General features: G+C 37.6%; 5 protein-coding genes across 6 annotated transcripts; 3 read left to right on the top strand and 2 right to left on the bottom strand.

The window, feature by feature from the left end:
• Positions 1-901: 901 nt before the first annotated feature.
• Positions 902-2,201, bottom strand: LOC106372389. The gene has a single exon (XM_013812593.3). The coding sequence runs from the start codon at positions 1,811-1,813 to the stop codon at positions 1,055-1,057; it is 759 nt and encodes a 252-aa protein (XP_013668047.1). The 5' UTR covers positions 1,814-2,201; the 3' UTR covers positions 902-1,054.
• Positions 2,202-4,443: 2,242 nt separating this feature from the next.
• LOC111198037 lies at positions 4,444-6,082 on the top strand. Its single transcript, XM_013812597.3, has 3 exons — positions 4,444-5,223; positions 5,306-5,546; positions 5,632-6,082. The coding sequence occupies exons 1-3, from the start codon at positions 4,613-4,615 to the stop codon at positions 5,839-5,841; spliced, it is 1,062 nt and encodes a 353-aa protein (XP_013668051.2). The 5' UTR covers positions 4,444-4,612; the 3' UTR covers positions 5,842-6,082.
• Positions 6,083-6,331: 249 nt separating this feature from the next.
• On the top strand, positions 6,332-9,078 carry LOC106372390 (glucose-6-phosphate 1-dehydrogenase 2, chloroplastic-like). 2 transcript variants are annotated; one of them, XM_013812594.3, is made up of 10 exons: positions 6,332-6,350; positions 6,480-6,691; positions 6,772-7,001; positions 7,081-7,175; positions 7,277-7,391; positions 7,487-7,692; positions 7,784-7,933; positions 8,020-8,370; positions 8,447-8,650; positions 8,725-9,078. In XM_013812594.3, the coding sequence occupies exons 2-10, from the start codon at positions 6,493-6,495 to the stop codon at positions 8,972-8,974; spliced, it is 1,800 nt and encodes a 599-aa protein (XP_013668048.1). In that variant the 5' UTR covers positions 6,332-6,350; positions 6,480-6,492; the 3' UTR covers positions 8,975-9,078. The 2 variants fall into 2 exon arrangements, with proteins under 2 accessions (XP_013668048.1, XP_022549300.1); XM_022693579.2 differs by lacking the exon at positions 6,332-6,350 and having other exon boundaries at positions 6,370-6,691.
• Positions 9,079-9,608: 530 nt separating this feature from the next.
• On the top strand, positions 9,609-16,454 carry LOC106369960 (protein MICRORCHIDIA 5). The gene is made up of 17 exons (XM_048742365.1): positions 9,609-10,377; positions 10,476-10,588; positions 10,783-10,864; positions 10,950-11,042; positions 11,149-11,233; positions 11,314-11,389; positions 11,476-11,604; positions 11,683-11,781; positions 11,857-11,958; positions 12,051-12,209; positions 12,290-12,385; positions 12,484-12,647; positions 12,740-12,950; positions 13,028-13,110; positions 13,192-13,303; positions 13,400-13,780; positions 13,900-16,454. Exons 1-17 carry the CDS (start codon positions 10,059-10,061, stop codon positions 14,128-14,130), a joined length of 2,535 nt encoding a protein of 844 aa, XP_048598322.1. The 5' UTR covers positions 9,609-10,058; the 3' UTR covers positions 14,131-16,454.
• Positions 16,335-17,681, bottom strand: LOC106372393. Its single transcript, XM_013812598.3, has 2 exons — positions 17,399-17,681; positions 16,335-17,087 (listed from the first exon to the last, which is right to left on the bottom strand). Exons 1-2 carry the CDS (start codon positions 17,586-17,588, stop codon positions 16,477-16,479), a joined length of 801 nt encoding a protein of 266 aa, XP_013668052.2. The 5' UTR covers positions 17,589-17,681; the 3' UTR covers positions 16,335-16,476.
• Positions 17,682-17,780: the final 99 nt, after the last annotated feature.

Below are 17,780 nucleotides of genomic sequence, written 5' to 3'. Positions count from 1 at the left end.
TCGCTGGAGCAGAATGTATGTTTGTTCAAGTATTTGTTTCCTACTTCAACGAAATCAAAATATTTTTTATTGCAACAGAGTAGCGGAAACATACCTCTGATCTAATCTTCTTAGTTTATGAAGACATGTTAGAGTTTATAATATGATGTGATCTAATGAGTTGTTATAAGACGATTTATAACAACCATTGATCTACACTCGAACTCCATTAATAGTAAGCTACAAAGACAATCAAGGATGCTACTACGACGCTTACTTTTTAAACTTTCGCTTTTTCTCTTGACTGATGTTTATTGGTTGGTGAAAGACCCAAATGAGCAAGCGCATTAGATAGCTTTGCTAATACCTTTCCAGCACATTGGTTGCATTTCTCAAAATAGTAATATTACAGAAAAGTAAACCAAACCATGGTACCTAACTAGATTGAAGTAAACATATTTAGTTTATGAATCTTTGTTCCTGAGTAGATCACAGCACTAAATGAAGTACTTCTAGGGTTATTTACACGCATTGATGATGTCAGGCATTAAAGACTGCAAACCTAAGCCAACTTATTATAATAAGGATAAGGGTAAGTAAGAACATAAACATCGACAATGCTACCTAAATATTTTTCATGTAAAAGAATGAGACACATTCTCACAATATGAGGATGTCTTCAGATATTTGTTGGCCCACCCTCAGAAACAGTCTACCTAATCCACAAACTTTGTTCCTAAGCAAATACAGTGACTAGAGAGACTAGAGTCTCACCACCAACCCAAAGAAAAAAACTAAAGACCTTGCTTGAAATTGACCACATTTGCCCAAACATTTAATGTATTTTCAAATTTTGACTATAATCACAAGACTTCGAAGCTATTTTTTTGAAATATTCTTGAGAACTTCATGAACAAAAAGAGAGAGCTAAAGACTGCATTTTTATCAAACCAATTACACATAGCCAAGTAGTGATTGATAGAACAAAAGCATGAAGATTTGATTATTTATCAGAAAACAGCAACAGAGAAAAACAAAAAAAAAGCATAAAACTTTTTGATCGATGATGCTTTTTTTACGCGTTCGGATTCCAAAGCCTCCAAAAACTGGAATTGAACAGACCCAACACGTCCGGTAGTACCTTCCTCGCTAATCCCTTGTGCACACTCGCAGCCGCCGCCGGCAAAACCACCGTCGCTTCTTCTTCTTCTTCTCTAACAACCTCCTCCTCCTCCACTCGCTCCGCAACCTCAGCTCCACTCAATCTCCCCGGCGAGTTATCAGGAGACGACACGTGGCTCTCCAAAACAGCAGCTTCAATAACCGGCTCAGGCTCCACGACCCGACGACCCGGTTTCTCTTTCTTCTTACCTCTCTTGGATTTGTTCCTCGAAGCCGCCGAATCTTCGCCGCCGGTAGCGAGATGGTGATTCTCGAACGCCTCGATGATGTCGTGGATGAGCTCGCGGTTCGGAGAGGAGTCCCATCGGAGCCAGTAGCTAGTGTAGCAGTCGAAACACTCGCAGTCGAAGACAGGAGGCTTGTGGTTTCTGCTAGATTTGTTCTTCTTCTTCTTCGTCGCGGCCTTCTTCTTGTTGGAGTCGGCGGAGATGGTGGCGGTTCCTCTTGTGATCAAGTAAGCGAGGACTTCTCTGTCTTCAGCTGAGAGAACCGTGACTAGCACCAGAATCGTCGCTGGGAGAAGCCTCAGGACGGAGAGAGAGTGGTCTTCGTTGAGGTAGTGAGATGAAGAGGAAGACGATGGTGTTGGTGGTGGTGGTTGAGTAGAAGGAGGAGGAGAGGGGTAAACTTTACCTTTCTTCTTCATTTTCATTTGTTCTTCTTGGGGGAGACGACGATGAACAGTCTTTTCTAATGTCAGTGGAGAGAGTTTTTTTTCTTTCTTTTTTTACTTTTAAAGATAAGAAGGAGACGGGAAAAAAGGTGTTGTAGCGTTTTAACTTTGTTTTTTGAGGTTTATTTTAGTAACATAATAAGGCCCACGCGCGGCCCACCTCACCTATCCTTTTTTCCAATAACCATGCAAGTTTTGTTTTTGTTGCTTTTTTATTTCTTTCGATACTTTTTTTTTTGTGTTTTGTCGTATTGTTTGTTTGGGATTCAGTTGAGAAAAGAAAAACTTTACTTGGATTGGTGTTTGTTTTCTGTAATATGCTACTGTTCTAATGGTTTAAACGGTAGTAAATTTGCCACTTTTATAGTTTTATTCTTCGTACTACGGTTTTTCATCATTTGCAGAAAACTTATACAATTGAAGGTTTAAATTTCTAATATATTTGAATTGTTAAAAAATATTTCAGCTTTATGTTTCCTATACAATTTAATGCAAATATGAATGTATACAAAAACAAATTGTCCACAACAGTCCAACCTCATTTTTTAATCATTTTATTGAAAAATGCCTTACATTCTTTGTCAAAAAATGCCTTAAAAGGATGAGGATCATGTTTATCGTTAACATAAGTTATTCCAGTTGCTAAAGGCAGTTAATTATTACTTTTAAGAGATTTCTGAAGAAAAACGTGTTAAATAATTAAACAGTTGGGTAGTTGATTAATAATTGAATTCTATTTGATAAATTAAATAGAATGTCCGCTGTTTAATAAACAGGTTAATCATTGAGTAATGTATATATGTGATGGTATGAACATTGAACAAATGAGTTGAATAAGTTGATATGGTAGTTATAAGTTATTTGTTTCTTACTAAGAAATCGATCTGTAAAATATCTTTGCTTTACTTTACTAGTATTCTGAATAATTCATAGCTACTTACTCCTAATGATTAGCTTTTCTCAAAGATGCTCTTTGATCTTCAGATGCACTTTACACTTTAAGTTTCCGGCAGATTTGAGTTTCACTGCATCTATCTACCTGGGCAATCCAGGGATGAAGGCCCATTTATATTTGGGCTTTCAAACACGAACCCATCATATTGTAATTTCTAAACAATGTTCCAACATTCAGGTCAATAGGTCCATTAAAATCGATGGACTAATCACTGATGATATGATGTGTTTGTGCCAAAATGTGGCACAACATTCATTTTGATCGTGGGATATTGGATAAAGGAGCTTACACACGGCACAAAATGCCAAAATTTATTTTTATTAAATAAATATCATAGCATTTGATTAAATTATACGTTCTTAGACTTGAATGTTATTGTTGGTTTTAATATGAAACAGTGACATGTTGAAAAACAGTATAAATATTCTACGTAAATGGAGACAGGCGGAGAATCAAAATATAATCCTATTACAACATTAAATCAAGGTTGGTTAATGGTTAGTACACAAATTAACGTGAGATGGAGTTCATTTGACGTTTGATCACGCCGCTCAAGGCGAGTCCATACGTGTGGTGAAGTGCAGTCGTTTGACATAAGCCTGATCACTGACACATTTCATACGTGTGAAAAAGCTCCTTAATTGGTTTAAACCCCTTAAACAAGATGACGTGGCTGACTGAGTGACTGTAAATGAATGGTAACCTACCAAAAAGAATCACCATGTGGCTATGTGCACGTTAGGATGCGCCAGCTAGGGGTGGGCATTTTACCCGAAATCCGAAGTGGCACCCGAACCCGATCCGAAAAACCCGAACCGAAATCCGAACCGAAGTAGCAAAATATCCGAACGGGTATTGAATTAGGAGAGATTGGATATCCGAACCCGAACGGGTAATATCCGAACCCGAATGGATATCCGAAAATAACCGAACATATGATAATTAACCTTATATTTATAGTTTACATCTTTTCATTTTATATAAAATATTTATATTGATACTACACATACTTTAAATTCATATGATATACATACAATTACGTAGAAGATGATTTGCTATTCGCTTAAAATGCATGTCAAACTTCTTATTTCAGCAATTAACAAAAAGTTACATCCAAAATTTAAAAACAATAACCAAATTAATGTCTTTTTAGTTTGAAAATGTTATGTCCAAATATATTAACCATGCAATCTATTAAAAAGAAAAAATAGTTAAGTGAAAAATTATATATTTAAATACAAGAAATTTGAGAAATGAAAATTTTCATTTTTTTTCTTCAAAATCTAAATATCCGAACCCGATCCGAAATAACCGAAACCGAACTTAAAATACCCGAACCCGACCCGAAGTACAGAAATACCCGAACGGGTTCTACACCTCTATACCGAAATACCCGAAAATCTGAAATACCCGACCCGAACCCGAACGGATACCCGAACGCCCACCCCTAGCGCCAGCTATTAACGACAGCTGTATGAGGACAAAAATGGAAAATAAATATTTTATTTCCGTAGCGCGGTACAGCGTCGTCGTATGGTCAAAGCCTCGTTTAGTCGTCAAAGAGATCTTAACGAAACCATTAGGATAACGACACGTGTATTACTTTCCTCTCCCGCGTTATAGTCTTCGCAGATCTGACCGTTAGTTCCAACAGTCGTGTTTCTTCTCTCTCTCACATCTCATATAGCCGTTGAGCCAAAACACTGTTTCTCTCTCTCTCTCTCTCTCTCTCTCTCTCTCTCTCGTTCTTTATTTCTCTCTCTTCTTGAAGTTTCGTTTGAAGGAGAAAGAAAGAAAGAAAGAATAATAAATCTTTAATAATAATGGGAAAGCTTCTGTGCGATTCAACGGCGATGATTCAATCCCCCTCACCAACCGTTCCTTGGAGGGAACCCTCGACACCCGCCGCCGCCATCGATGACGTGGATCTCGTCAACCAATCTTCCGCCGCCGCTGCCGTCGAAGCGGCGGAGAAGACGATGGCCGCCGCGACCGCGTGGGACGACGTCTCCGGTCTCGAGGAGCAGCAAAGGCGCCACCTTCGGCGTCTTCACGCAAAGGGCGTCCTCTGGAAGCACCCGGGGAAGGAAGAATCCTCCTCTCCCCCCGTCGTTTTCCGCCTCTCGCACGGCGGAGAGGTCTCCTCCGACGGGAACTGCCTCTTCACCGCGTCCCAGAAGGCAATGGAGGCGCGTGGGGTCGACGCTCGCGATCTACGGCGGAGGGCGGTGAGGAGGTTCCTCGAGGATTTTAGATCTGCGGGGGAGGAGGAGAAGGAGGTTGTCAGGGAGGCGATAAGGCACATGTACTCGCCGGATCTGAGGGCAGGGTGGGGGATTCATATCGTTCAGGAGGAGAAGCTGCTCGCCAAGAAGGAGGAGCGTGAGAGTCTTGATTCCGCCATTGATGAGCTTGTGCTAATCGGAATGCGAAGGTGCTTCCTTTTTTTTTTTTCAAATTCAGATCTGGTCTCTTGTTTCAGAACATGGAAGCTAATGTTTGTTCCTCAATTGCAGAGAAACGGCTGCGGAGTTGATTTATAGAGAGAGGTGTGTTCCGGTGAACGATGGGCCTAGCTGGGCTAAGTACATGTCTGTTTCAGGGTCGTCAGAAGATGAGCATGACATCATCAGCTTGCAGTATACGGAGGATGGTTTGTTGTCTGTGGATGAGAACAGACAAGGGCATGCGGCTGCTTTTGGGGATGACATTGCGATCGAGTGTCTTGCCACAGAGTTCAAACGAGAGATCTATGTGGTGAGTTTAATGTATATACTTGTCTTATCAAGATTTGTGTTCTTTAAAATCATTATCTAAAGTGAAGTTATTGTCATATATAAAGGTGCAAGCGCATGGGTCAGATGGGATGGTGGAGGAAGAGAACTGTGTGTTCTTCCTTCCACACAAGCCGAGAAGCGAGGTCATTGAGTCTCCAGTGTTTCTGTTCATGAAAGGCACGGGTTGGTGCGGTGGTGGAGCTGATCATTACGAGCCCTTGATAGCGAGCCCATCTCAGATTATATCGCAAGAGAAAGTGGCATTCGTTTTGTGATTTTTTGGGGATGCTTCTTCAAACAGTTTTGTTGAGTGTTGTTGGTAGAAGAGTTATCACATTTGTTAGGGAGAGAAGAGTTGAGTTTTGTGCAGGTTATTGGCCTGCGAGTTATACAACCATTTTGTATTAGTGTCTGAGAGAGAGCATTTGATTGTTTTGTTTCGTTATTGAGAGAAGAAGATGCTGCAAGCGATGTAAACTTGACAAGTTTTCTTAAAGAAAGCAATTTTGTTTTGAATTCTTTGTGCTTAAATCTTCAATTTTGTATTTGCCGTACCAACCACATGAGTGTTGATAATTGTCACGTGAACAAACTCAAATCCACCAGAAAGCATCTTTTTAAGAGAAACGTATATTCGGACATCTCTTGATCTGAAACAAACAAAAAGTATTAAAAAGGGAAGAAGACAGCAAAAGTCCACTTTGGTTGAATTGAATATTATTTTCAAGGGTGCAGAGACGACGCCCTTCACGTAGCCACCAGCCATACCATTACAGTAGTTGGTGTGAGAACCTCAAAAGTTTCTTATTTGCAAAAAATGCCCATTTAACTTCCTTTTCGATGTTTCTTATGTTCTGTGTTTTAAAACAAAACCTCTCTTGTTTAGCCTAACTTTTCCTTCGCCTCTCTGTAGTAGAGTACGTTTGATGATGGCGTCTCTGTCTTCCTCCGTCACTTCACGTCCATATCGTTCTGGTTATTTGGGTTCTTTCTCACCGGTTAACGGTAGTAACAGACATCGATCACTCTCGTTCCTGTCTGCTTTTCCTCGAGGATTGAGTTCTCATGAGCTCTGTATTAGATTCCAGAGGAACTCCACTCGTACTTCTGTCTTTATGCAAGATGGTTAGTTTCGATTGTCGAAAGGTTGATTTTTTCAATACTCAGGGACTTGGTCTTGACTCTTGACATTTACTGGTTGCTAGGTGCAATAGTCACCAATTCAAATTCAACAGAGACTACAACTTCTCTTAAGGGATTGAAAGAGGAGGTGTTATCAGTAATAGCTCAAGAAGCAGCCAAGGTTGGAGAAGGATCTAATGGTCAGAATCAGTCAACAGTTAGTATCACAGTGGTTGGAGCCTCTGGTGATCTCGCCAAGAAGAAGATTTTCCCGGCTCTTTTTGCACTTTACTATGAAGACTGTCTTCCTGAGGTATCTTTGTTACCTTCTTATGTTTACTTTCTCTGTAATTGCTATTTTGACTGTGTTTTGTTTTGTTGTTTTTTCGCAGCATTTTACGATATTCGGTTATTCTAGGAGTAAGATGACAGATGGTGAACTTAGAAACATGGTTAGCAACACCCTCACCTGTAGGATTGATAAGAGGTTAGCAGTTAACGCTCCTGAAGTTTCAGTCTTTATGCTTCTTACTTGGAGATGGTTTGGTGGAGATGACTATTGACTCTGATCATTATGCCATTGTTCAGGGCAAACTGTGGTGAGAAGATGGAAGAGTTTCTCAAGAGATGCTTTTACCATTCTGGTCAGTACGATTCTCAGGAACATTTTACTGAACTGGACAAGAAGCTCAAGGGACATGAGGTATTGATGTGTCTCCCACTCCAACTGTTTTCTTTATATCTGTTCTCTTACAAATTAGTAAGACTAGAAGATAAGAGCTTTGTTTCCTTCTGTAGGCTGGAAGAATCTCGAACCGCCTCTTCTATTTGTCTATCCCTCCAAATATATTTGTAGACGCTGTGAAATGTGCAAGCTCTTCTGCTTCATCTGTCAATGGATGGACTAGAGTCATTGTTGAGAAGCCTTTTGGCCGAGATTCTGAGACCTCCGCTGCTTTAACCAATTCACTGAAGCAGTACTTGGAGGAAGATCAAATCTTTAGGTAGGAGATATTACACTTACAGCTTTGTTCTTGTAATGCTTCTGGATGCTTGGCTGAGATATGATATATTTTAATTGTGTACTTCTTACAGGATAGACCATTACCTAGGAAAGGAGCTAGTAGAGAACTTATCCGTTCTCAGATTCTCAAACCTTATATTCGAACCTCTATGGTCAAGACAGTACATAAGGAACGTCCAATTCATATTCTCTGAGGACTTTGGCACTGAAGGACGTGGAGGGTAATAAAACTCATCTGATCTATTTTAACATCTCTTCTGTATTGAACTGAAAAGCTTTATGTTTTCTTTCTCTTCTTTGATTTCAGGTACTTTGACCACTACGGAATAATAAGAGATATAATGCAGAATCATCTCCTTCAAATCTTAGCACTCTTTGCCATGGAAACACCTGTTAGTCTAGACGCAGAGGATATCAGAAATGAAAAGGTCAAGGTTCTACGTTCAATGAGGCCAATTCAAGTTGAAGATGTGGTGATAGGACAATACAAGAGCCACACGAAAGGAGGAGTTACATATCCAGGCTACACCGATGATAAAACTGTACCAAAAGATAGTCTGACTCCAACGTTTGCAGCTGCTGCTCTTTTCATCGACAATGCAAGATGGGATGGTGTGCCTTTTCTGATGAAAGCTGGCAAAGCACTACACACCAGGAGGTTGGTGTATTATAACTTCAAATTTTAACGGTTATCGGTAAGTAAGTCTGATTACAAGTGTTTTAATTGATTACAGGGCGGAGATAAGGGTGCAGTTCAGGCATGTTCCAGGGAACTTGTATAACAGGAATAATACTGGTTGTGATCTTGATAAAGCTACAAACGAGCTTGTGATCCGTGTCCAGCCTGATGAAGCAATCTATTTGAAGATAAACAACAAGGTCCCTGGTTTGGGGATGAGATTAGATCGCAGTAACTTGAATCTTCTATATTCAGCAAGGTAAGTAAGTGAGCTGAGTTAATGAAAACTTGCTCAAGCAACAAGTGATGTTAAAGTTTTGAACTCCCCAACAGGTATTCGAAGGAGATACCAGATGCGTATGAGAGGCTTCTGCTGGATGCAATAGAAGGAGAAAGAAGGTTGTTCATAAGAAGTGATGAGCTTGATGCAGCTTGGTCACTGTTCACTCCATTGCTTAAAGAGATTGAAGAGAAGAAGAGAATCCCTGAGTACTATCCTTATGGGAGTCGTGGTCCAGTTGGTGCTCATTATCTAGCTGCTAAGCATAAGGTCCAATGGGGTGATATCAGCCTTGACCAGTGAAAGAGTACCCTTGATATAGATTTTATGTTGTAGGAATCAAGCTTTTTATACGTCGCTTTGTTTTTCAACAGCTATTCCTTTGAATAAAATTGTGCATTTGGTTATGTACCATTCATAAATATATAAAAACCAATGTCAAACTTGGATTCCTGCTTAAAGAAAGAATCACAAAGAAGAAACTTGTTAGATCTAGAACTAGACATAAATATAGATCAAAGGGTCATATGTCTAATCTAAATAACATAAAATATAACATAATAAATCATAAAGATATGATTATAGAAGAATAATATAAAAACTTGTTCAAGTCCATTGATCTAATAGTTTGATTCAAGATTTAGCAATATTTTTACACTAGAAAGTCTGAGTTTAAAGTTTCATAAAAAGAAAAATTATTCAAATTAATTAAAAGGTTTATTAAGAAAATTTTAGCATTTCAAAAGCAGTATCATCAAGCGGCTCATCGATCATCAGCAACCGTGGCATCATCTATAATATATATCATATGTTGTCCAATATTACAAATAATAATATAGAGCGATTTCTATATATATATATAAAACATTTCGACAACTAATAATATCATTCTTGATTGAATTATATTTAGTTTTCTTATTATTTTTTTGGTATTCATATTCTATATCTTTATCTTTTCCTTGGTCAATAATATGTAATTATAGATTTATTATTTGAGCCTTAAATTAATTTATTTTAATTCATAATTTTTCATATTTGTCTTTACTTTTTACAAACTGATATTTTTTAATAAAATTATATAGTTTTTAGTTTTAAGAAACTTTAAAAGCAAAGTTAAAAGTTTTTGGATCCCTTGTTTTGAGAATCGTGTCATTAGTTCTAAATTAACCTTAAAAGGCTTTAACTGTAAACTTAAATGGGCCCATGAGTCAATGACGGCGCGGAAATAAGTCCGGGAAGGTGGACGGTTATTTAAAGTCGCACTACTCCGTTATCCCCTATTAATATTCGGTCGCTCCCCCATAACGAATCGTGTCCACGTCTCGTCTCTCCATCTTCCACTTCAAACTTGCTTCCAAACCCTAGTCTAGCTTTGATTCTCGTAACCATGGATTCTTCTCCTAAAATCAATCCTAAGAAACCAATGCTAGTTGTCGGAAGCACGACCAACCCTAAACCCTACGTTGTCACCGGTCCGCCTCCCGGTTTCTCCTCCAAGCCGGGACTCAAGAGATATTCAGATGACCGTGATTCTAATAACTTGGCTATAAAGAAATCTAGGACAGTGGTTAGCGCTCAGGATGGTAAAAAGATTGTTGCTTTGGATGTTAAACCGTTGGCGATCGTGGAAGCGGACACTCCGAGGCTTTCTAGACAGTTTTGGAAAGCAGGAGATGATAATGAAGATGAGCCTGTGCCTCGCTATTGTAATTTTACACTTCTTATGTCAATATATAGATTTGTGATCTTGCATGCAATTTGAAACCCTAATTTTGTGTTTGTTTTTTTTGTTCTGTTTCGATAGGTAGCAATGATGCTGCGGTTAGGGTCCATCCTCAGTTTCTTCATGCTAATGCTACCAGTCACAAGTGGGCACTTGGAGCTTTGGCTGAACTTCTAGACAATTCTCTAGACGAGGTATTGTATGTCTTTTTATGTTTTTAGCATAGATGCTTCATCATTAGGGTGCATTAGTCACGGATGGTGTTTTATTTATATATATATATATATATGATATTAATGTAAAATCGGATGTCAAGATGTATTGAGTTAGGTTGACTATTGGTCTGGTTATGTATAACACAACTTATGTTTGATCAATCGTGTAATAGGTATGTAATGGGGCTACATATGTTCATGTTAACTCAGCAACAAATGAAAAAGATGGGAAGAGCAGCATTCTCATAGTTGAAGGTTAACTTCTGCTAGCTACCTTTTCTCCTCTTTAAAACTTGATTATGAGAAACCTCTTATTGATCCGGCGGGTTTAACATTGCAGACAATGGAGGTGGGATGGATCCGGGTAGGTTTAGAGAGTGTCTTTCTTTGGGGTATTCAAGAAAACGCAATATGGCTAATAAAGTTGGTCAATGTAAGCCTTCTCAAAATCTTTTTTATTTATATATAGTTTTGGAATCTGCTCTTGGCATTGATTAATGTTGATTACAATATTTAAATATGTAAAACAAACAATGAAGATGGGAATGGATTCAAGACTAGTACAATGAGGCTTGGTGCTGATGCAATTGTCTTCTCACGCTGTAGAGGAACCAATGGAAACAAGTAAGTCAATTCACACCATCATTAGGTACTTTGCTTTCTTTGTTTCACATCTAATAGCTGTTTCTTTATCACTGTTTCAGAACAACACAGAGCATTGGTATGTTATCATATACGTTTCTTTACGAGACAAGGAAATGTGAAGCCATTGTCCCCACGGTACATAAAATATCATTCAAATTGCTGTCTTATGTTTAGATTACTCTTCTTCTCAAAACATTCAAACCTGTCTTTCTTGGTGTTAGGTTGATTTTGAGCTGGTAGATAACACCTGGAAGGAGATAACATACAACTCCACTGATGAGTGGTTTGATAATCTAGAGACTATTGTGAAGTGGTCTCCTTATTCAACCCAAGACCAATTATTCGAGCAGGTTCTTTTAGTTATATTATTTTCTTTCTTCATAAACCCACATTTTTTTATTGTATCTCATTCTTTTCAAATGATGCAGTTTGATCACCTAGAAGAGCAAGGTACTAGGATCGTGATTTATAATCTATGGGATGATGATGAAGGGAAGCTGGAACTTGATTTTGATACAGATCCTCATGTAATATATCACTAGCAACATTTTGGACTACATAAGTATATATATGTAATAACTGATGTGTGATTTTATCTACAGGATATTCAACTAAGAGGTGTAAACAGAGATGAGAAGAACATAGAAATGGCGAAAACGTATCCTAACTCGAGGCACTTCCTAACGTATCGCCACTCTCTACGTGTACGTGGTTTCATGTTTATTAACACCGTTCCAGTATGTGAATCATTCTTCAAGTGTTCATTCACTAGTTTCTTGTTTTTGCTTATATGCAGAGTTATGTATCGATTCTGTATCTCAGACTTCCGCCAAACTTCAAGATCATTCTTCGTGGCAAAGAAGTGGAACATCACAGCTTATTAGACGACATGATGATGACCGAAGACAAAACATACAGACCTGTGCGTTCTGCAGAATGTTCATCAAATGAAGAAGTAAGTCTTAGTTACTTTTCATAGTATTATTGTCTCTCTTGAACAGTCATTAATTTTTTCTTTTAAAATATTTTTTTCAGATGGTTGCTGATCTGAAGCTTGGTTTTGTGAAAGATGCTCATCATCACATTGACATACAAGGGTTCAATGTTTACCACAAGAACCGGCTTATCAAGGTAATCATAATCAACAACTTAATAGTCATATAGTATTTGCTTGATCATCTATCTTCACTGCATTGTGTAACGTTTAATTATGCTTTATTTTCTTTCAGCCATTTTGGAGGGTTTGGAATGCTGCTGGAAGTGATGGACGTGGTGTTATTGGTTTAGTGGAAGCTAATTTCATACAACCAGCTCATAATAAGCAAGGGTTTGAGCGAACTGCTGTTCTTGCTAAACTTGAAAACCGATTGCTCTCATATCAAAAGACCTATTGGTAATAATATTAAATAATATTATTCGCATACTAGTATTAGACCTATCTGAGTTTTAAGACTTTCTTCTTACGTTATCTTTTTTGTTGGATAGGACTTCAAGGTGCCACGAGATTGGTTATGCGCCAAGGCGGAAGCAAGCTAATCATGTAACTTCCTCCATAGAGACTACTCGACAGGGGGACAAGAAATCAGAAGTACCTTTCAACAACGTCAAGCATGATAAGGGACCTTCTTCTAATGCAGCACCGGCTCGATTCATGCAAAATGGCCAATCATCTGGTGGAAACCAGCTAAACTCTCAGGTAATTTTTTTGTAACTAAGTAGTATTCATCATTTGTTCTAGTATTAGATCTTCTGATAAATCTCTCTACAACATAGGGTGCTACACAACCAAGAGTTGTTGGTGACAGAATGATACCTGACAACAGGATCAAGATCGAGAAACATGGGCATGGGACAAGGTTTACTATGTTTCCTTTGAATTTAATATAATATTAAAGTAGAATGTTTTATCCATATTTTGAATTTCTCTTCGACCGTAGCTTCAATGAAGCAAGGTCAGTTAATCAAGCAGCCGAGTTGCAGAAGGTGAAAGACGAATCAGCAAAACATGTGGCTGAGTTGCAGAGACAGAGAGGACAGCTTGAGTCGCAAGTAGTATTCTTTTCCATTTTTTTTTACATTTTTTTCTCTTCTTTTGTTATTGGTGTTTGTTTTGGATAAATATATATATTGTTTGATATGAACCAGAACAAACAGCTAAAGGCTAAGATTCAAGATTTGGAGAAGTCAAAAGATGACTCGCAAAAACTGGTGTCTAAGCTATTGAACCAGCTAAAACAGTCTGCAGCTAAGATTCAAGACATGGAGAAGACGCAGAAGGTAACAGATAACAACTCAGGAAAACTTGTGGTTGAGTTGTCTAACCAGCTCAAGCAGTCAAATTCCAAGATTCAAGACTTGGAGAAGACACAGAAGTTTAAAGATGATGAATCAGCAAAATTGGTTAATGAGTTGAAGATACAGAAAGCACTGCTTGAAGAGGGCTTGAAGAAGGTGAGAGATGGATCAACAAAACTGGTAGATGAGCTGCAGAGAGAGAAAGCAATGCTTGAGGAAGAATCACATAAGGTAAAAGATGAATCAACAAAAATTGTGGCTGAGCTAGAGTCAGAAAACTCTTTAAAGCTCTTTTATTCTTAGAAAGCTTGTCTTTCTTTAATGAAGTTACATTGTTTGACATAAAGCAGCTCAAACAGTCAGAAGCTAAGATTCAAGACTTGGAGAAGTCGCAGATTGAAGTGACTGCGATCTTTCAAGAAGAAAGAGCACGTAGAGATGTGATTGAACATGACTTGAGGAAGATGCTACGGGTTAGTCCTTTACCTAAACAAATATATGGTATTTTTAATTATCTCCATTCATACTCATTTCATTTTGGTAAACGTTATAGGAATCTTCTGATACCATCCGTGCGCTAACCATGAAAGTGAATAGCCTCGAAGCTCAAAAAGCTAAACCATAAGAAGATACACATGCATATGCATTAAGCGTAGCTCTTCTAAAACTCGGTATAGGTTTTAAGTAGTGTACCACAGTTTCTACGGTTTAGCACTCATGTAAGTACATTAGGCTTTCTCTTTCAACCAAATCTTTTTTTTTGTAAGACAATTTTCATTAAATCTTTAAGCATTTGGAAGACAGGAGAGTGATAGATTTAGAGCAAGTTTATAACAAAACCACAGACTTGAGAAAGTAGGCCCGAGCGTTCGGGGACCCCAATGGTCACATTCGGATATTACAAAAAATCGCATCGGGTGTGAGTTGGGTCTTCTTGGGTTCGGGTTTTAACCGAAGTAAGCAAACTATTGATTGAGTTGGGTCTTCTTGGGTTCGGGTTTTAACCGAAGTAAGTAAACTATTGATTTGAATCAGATAATTTATATCTAAACTACTCAAACTTATCTAAACAATAACTAAACCAAAAAATACTCAATATATATGGTTTGAATTAATTATTCTTTTGTCCAAAAGTAACCATGGATACAATAATATTTAGGTATTTTGTATCTAAAACATCCATTTCTATCTATAAATATTCAAAATAATTAACAAACTAGGTGGTAACTCGCGCTCTACGCGGAGTGAATGGACTAAAAGATTTATAACTTTTAATCTATAGTTACTAAAAAGATAAAATCTTAGTCACAAATTTTAAATGTTATATAATGAAAGATTGAAAGAAATTGTGCATTTTGAATAAGCAAAGACTTATATGAAATTAATTATGAATTTAAGATAAAATAAAGCATAGACAATAGAATTATTGTTTTCACAATATAAATTATGAATATAAAATAAAACGAAACATAGACTATAGAATAATATAATATGAAAAAAAAAAATTATAAGGAAACAAATTATAGGCCACAAGGATTGAGTCAATCCAATATAATCCATCGCAAGATTAGTGGCAAAAAAAAATCCTAAAATTTCGTGTACAATTTTTAGTTAGTCGTACAAGTTGTGTATAAATTAGTAGTAACTTTTCTATATTAACTAAAGCCAGATTGCGTTATGTTGATTGCTTATATGAGTTTCTTATATTTTGTTTATTGCATAAACTACGGTCGTAAAATTAACAAAAAAATCAAATAAATATAGGAAACCAATATTATTGGATTTGATATTAAAAGACACCATCAAACCTCTCATTTATTTAAATTTTAGGGTTGATTCTCCATTTATTTACATGAATCATATATGTTTAATGTGAAAAACATATAGTATAATCACTATCTAGTTTTAGTGTTCAATGACATTACATGTAATTTATCTAGTCAATAGATGCTTTTTTAAAAAAAAGTGTGAGGAGAACTCTCATATGATTGACAAATTCAATAAATAATGACAATTGTGTTAATCACACATGAAAATAAGTTTAATAAATAAAAATGTTCTTCAAATAATAAAAGGGGATATGATTTATAATTTTAACTTTAGGTATTAAATTAATATAAGTATAATTATAAATAATATTATATATATAGTTCGAATACTATTTTAGTTCTCGGTACGGATAGGATTTAGTTTCGGTTTTTCGGGTTTTGAAAAAGAACCCTTTCAGGCAAGATCTGACCGGGTTCGGTACCGTAATTTTGAGTTGGTTCCGGATCAATACTTTGGGTATGGGTATTATGCCCAGCTAATTGAGAAATAGTCACTTTGGATCGTTAACACTCAATCTGCACTTCAAAGTATTGTCTAGACAAAATTTGTTGCATCTTAGGACTTAGACAAACTCCTTTACTTAGGTAGGCGTTTCTCATAGAGGAGGTCCAGTATGATACAATTCGCTCCTCAAAAGAGAAAAATGATTACAATAATCATGAATTCATGATGAAGAACTTGATGAATCCACCGGTAACTGAAGGATTACTGAACTTTAACGAAAAAGAGGAATACGATATTGTGTAGCTGTGTGCACACCTGTTTTAGTAAAAAAGTTGGTGAACCCACCAATAATTTTTACCAGGCAAGTCAAAAGTACTTTCACATAAAAATGGGTTATGAAACTGTTGTTGAAAGATGAACTCTTTAAAGTGTCCCTCCAAGGGACCACAAACAGCCACCCATTGCTTCAACTGAAAGAAGCAAATAGATAACCCACCTTTTCTTTTCCCTCTCAAACCAAATCCTTATTTTGTGTATTTGAACAATAATTAATTACACATTAATAAGTAAATCAAATCACACATAAAAACACACACACACAAACAAAAAAAAACAGAGGAAACAGAGAAGGTAAAGGGAAGAGAATCTGAACCCTAAGGATTATTATCACTTGGAGGAAAACGTGGGAGATAAGGTATCCAAGTTGTAGGATCTCTCCAATCAAACGCCGGCAATGCTGGATTAGGGTTTCCTAAAGGAAGAAACGGGAAAGGGAAAGACGGTAGCGGAGGCAGAGTAGGCAACGGTGGCAGAGTCGAGTACGGCCAAGGGAACCAGTACGGTGGCATGTAAGGCCAGAAGAGCTTCGAATCGCTCAACTTATTCTCCATCTTCTCATCCGCCTCCTCTCGCTGGCGACGTCTCTTTTCACAGAGTGTGGTGTTTTTGTGAGAAGGTTTGTAGCTGAGAGCGCTTAAGCTGTAGATACAGACACGATCTTGCTTTGACTTGATGGATACTTCGTTGGCTGCTGTCTGAAAAACGGGGATGTTGCAGCCTACGTTGTTGTCGGAAGGTTTGAGTAGCTTGGCGCTGCACTGAGACGCTATGGCGATTCCGTCGACGCAATCGATCCCGTCGACGTGAGGGATCTCGAGCTTGTAAACGCCGTTTGTGTTTGTTGTTCTGTTTACTGATATATTCACTTCCTCTGTTGTTTTTGGTGAACTCGCTTTGAATCTACAGCTCACATGAACTTCCACTCCTGAGAGAGACAGAGAGAGATAGACTGGTTTTAACGGTCGGAATTAAACCGGAACTGTACGAAGAAAACCAATTCAAGATCGGATCAAAGAGGAAATTAAACCGAACAAATTTTAAAATTGGCAAACCGAAATTTATTTAAACGGATTGACAAGTTCTAAATGATAAAAGCAAGGCAATTCAAATAATGAGAAAGTGTTGATAGAAAGCGAATCAAGAACTCGAAAATGTATAAAGAAAACCGAATAAACCAGACTGGCCAATCATAAGTAGCAGATAAGTTCATGTAATGTTAAAATCAAGATCCCTGACCTTGTAAGAAATAGCTCTGTCTTGAAAAAGTGTTGATTGAACAAGTGTCACAGTAGACAACTCCGACGACTGTGATGCGAGAAGAAGGGTCCGAGCTTCCTCCCGGTAGTGACCGGCCACGACCACGGCCTAAAGCTTGATGTGACAAGCTAGAAGATAGAAGGAGAAGAAAGAGAAGAGGAAGATACATTGTGGCTAATCACTTTTCACTGTCTCCCTTTTCTCCTTCTTGATGATAATGTATGCAAGTGTGTGTGTGTGTGATTGCAATATATTCAGTCCGTGATCTATAATTTTTTTATACCAACCACTGTTTAACTAAAATTCTTGTTTCTTTCCACTACCAAACAAAGACATGTGAAGAGAGGCCTTTTTGGCTCAT

This window comes from Brassica napus, chromosome A10 (assembly GCF_020379485.1).
Source record: "Brassica napus cultivar Da-Ae chromosome A10, Da-Ae, whole genome shotgun sequence".
Lineage (NCBI taxonomy): Eukaryota > Viridiplantae > Streptophyta > Magnoliopsida > Brassicales > Brassicaceae > Brassica > Brassica napus.
The sequence above is the reverse complement of the archived record's forward strand: the minus strand, read 5'-3'. Positions and strand labels throughout refer to the sequence as shown.